The following is a 2,574-nucleotide window of genomic DNA, read 5'->3' on the forward strand; positions in this document are numbered from 1 at the left end:
TCTTCCATGAGAACAAATAGGAAAGGGGATAGGGGATCCCCTTCCCTAATTCCTCTTGATGGTTTGAAGGGCCGAGAAGGGATTCCATTAACAAGGATGGAGAATTGAGTTGAACTTATTAAGCTCATTATCCAGCGGATCCACATAGTATTGAAACCAAAAGCTTTTAGCATTTGCTGAATAAAGTTCCAGCTGAGTTTATCAAAAGCCTTTGAAAGATCAAGCTTAAGAATCATACCTGCTTGCTTTGATTGTTTGAGGGAGTGAATGATCTCGTGCGTAAGGAGAATGCCGTCCAAGATTTGTCTGCCTTCCACGTAACCTGACTGTTCCTGGGATATGAGCAGCGGCAGCAGGGGCTTCAGCCGGTTAGCCACAACTTTAGAAATGACCTTGTAAATTACATTGCAGAGTGCAATCGGCCTGAATTTGTCGGGCTTGATTGAGTCCTCCTCTTTGGGTATGAGGGCTATGAAGGTGGTGTTGAGAGAAGGTAACATCCAGTGGAGTGCTCTCGATTCTTCAACAATTTGCCATACTTCCTGTTTTATCATCTCCCAAAAGGTATGAAAGAACGTAGTGGTGAATCCGTCTGGTCCAGGAGCCTTTCCATCCTTGAGCTGGGACATTGCCTCATCCACCTCCTGAAGCTGAATCGGGCGGAGGAGAAGCTCATTGTGTTCCTCCGTAATGATTCTAGGCACATTGTTAGTGATTTTTTCAATTGCTTGTCTTCTATCTCCTTCCGGCTCTTGAAGGATCTGGTTGAAGTGATTGCGAAATTCTTCCTCGATTTCCTCATGCGTTTCTACTCTCTCCCCTCCTGGCTTCTGGATAAACGGAATGCTGTTGTGCATTCTTCTTTGAATGGTGGTTCTGTGGAAGAATTTGGTGTTGCGTTCGCCTTCCTTCAACCATCTTATTCTGGACTTTTGTTTCCAGTAAATTTCCTCCTGCTTCTGCCTTTCCTCAATCTGCCTGTGGATGCGCCTTTCCTGTTCCAGTGTCCCTTCTGTGTGTCCTTCTGTGATAATTTTTTGATGGAGATCCATTAGTTCCCGATTGAGATCTTGCTGTGCTTTGAATATATCTCCAAAGGTTTCTCTGTTCCATCGCTTTAGGTGGATTTTTAGGAATCAGAGCTTCTGTTGGAATTTGTACATCTTAGATCCTTCTGGAGGGGTGAAGGAGGTCCAAGTGGCTTTAACAAAGTCTTTGAACTCAGGGTGCGAGAGCCAGAAACCTTCGAAACGGAAGGGTCTCCGAGTCTGGTTTCCGGGTCGTTGCCATTGGAGAGCTATCGGCCAGTGGTCCGAACCGGTATGCGGGAGAATAGCGGCTGTGATGTCCCCTCCAAGATGAATCGCATTATCTGAGATGAGGAAGCGATCGAGCTTGGATGCGATTTGGTATTTGCCGGCTCTGTGATTACTCCACGTGAATGTGCCATTGCAGAAAGGCATGTCTATAAGGGAGGCGTTTTGAATGAAGTCCTTGAAATGGATGTTTTCTTGTTCCAATCTGTTTCTCCCCCCAGTCTTCTCTTCTAGCTTAGTGATCATGTTAAAATCCCCTCCAATGATCCAGAGAGGGTGCCTTCTGTTATTATTCAGTGCCTCGATGGTGTCTAGAAGTGCTATTTTGCTTCCTGTATCCTGCGGGAAGTATACATTCGAGAGATTACCATGTACATTCGTGCCCAAAATGTGGAAGGCTGCCTGTATGAGGTGATGAGAGGCATGGAACTCTGAGAGATCTATTGCTTGAGTATTCCATGCTATGGCCAGCCCTCCTGACGCTCCTGATGCATCTACTGCTACTGAGCGGCATCCTGGCCAAGCTTTTGTGAGGATGCTGCCTAATGTGGTTCCGTTACATTTGGTTTCCTGGAGTAAGCAAATTTGCGGCTTTTCCGCTTTAATCATGTTTTTTAACATTCTAAGTTTACCTGGGCTGTTGAGCCCTCTTAAGTTCCATGAGACCAGCTTCATGGTTCAACCATTTGGAGAGGGTTTGTAGTACTTTGTCAATTTCGCATACCTGCCTGAGTCTACCAGGAGTTTCCCGACCTCGATCGTTCTCTGTAGATCTGTTTTTCGTCCCCTCTTTTTTGACTCCTTTGGAGGTTGGCTTCCATCCCACTGGCTTCCTGGTTGAATCCCAAGTTGCTGCTGCTGGTATGCTCTTGAGATAACCACTTCCAACTTGCTAAGTTGGGCTTCTGAGATGCTGTCATACGCCTTCGTTTTGCATGCTAGTTCCAGTTCTAGAATATCAAGGCCATGCATGTCTATGCTTTCCGGCTCCTCTTCCATCTGTTGCACCTGATTGCCTTCGTCCTCAATCAATTTTTCGTTAGAAGGAGGATCTGACTTTCCATCGATATCCATTTCCTTGTCGTTCTTTGCCTGATCCTTCTTATCCCCGGAGGGGAGATCATGGAAGCGGAAGGGGGAATGGCGATTGGGGGAGGAGGAAGAAGGAGGTGGGTGGGTGGAAGAGGAGGGATGGGAAGGGTTAGCTTCAGAGATCGGGGGAGGATCCTCAGAGGATTGAGCCAGGATTTCGAAACTA

General features: G+C 46.6%; 1 protein-coding gene across 1 annotated transcript; it reads right to left on the reverse strand.

Moving 5' to 3' along the window:
* Positions 1 to 1,136: 1,136 nt before the first annotated feature.
* Positions 1,137 to 1,991, reverse strand: LOC149181147 (uncharacterized). Its single transcript, XM_089414098.1, has one exon. It carries the CDS (start codon positions 1,989 to 1,991, stop codon positions 1,137 to 1,139), a length of 855 nt encoding a protein of 284 aa, XP_089270224.1.
* Positions 1,992 to 2,574: the final 583 nt, after the last annotated feature.

The sequence above is a fragment of the Pinus tabuliformis genome, chromosome 3_2 (genome assembly GCF_031772625.1).
Source record: "Pinus tabuliformis cultivar Carrire ecotype Pingquan chromosome 3_2, CPIR1, whole genome shotgun sequence".
NCBI lineage: Eukaryota > Viridiplantae > Streptophyta > Pinopsida > Pinales > Pinaceae > Pinus > Pinus tabuliformis.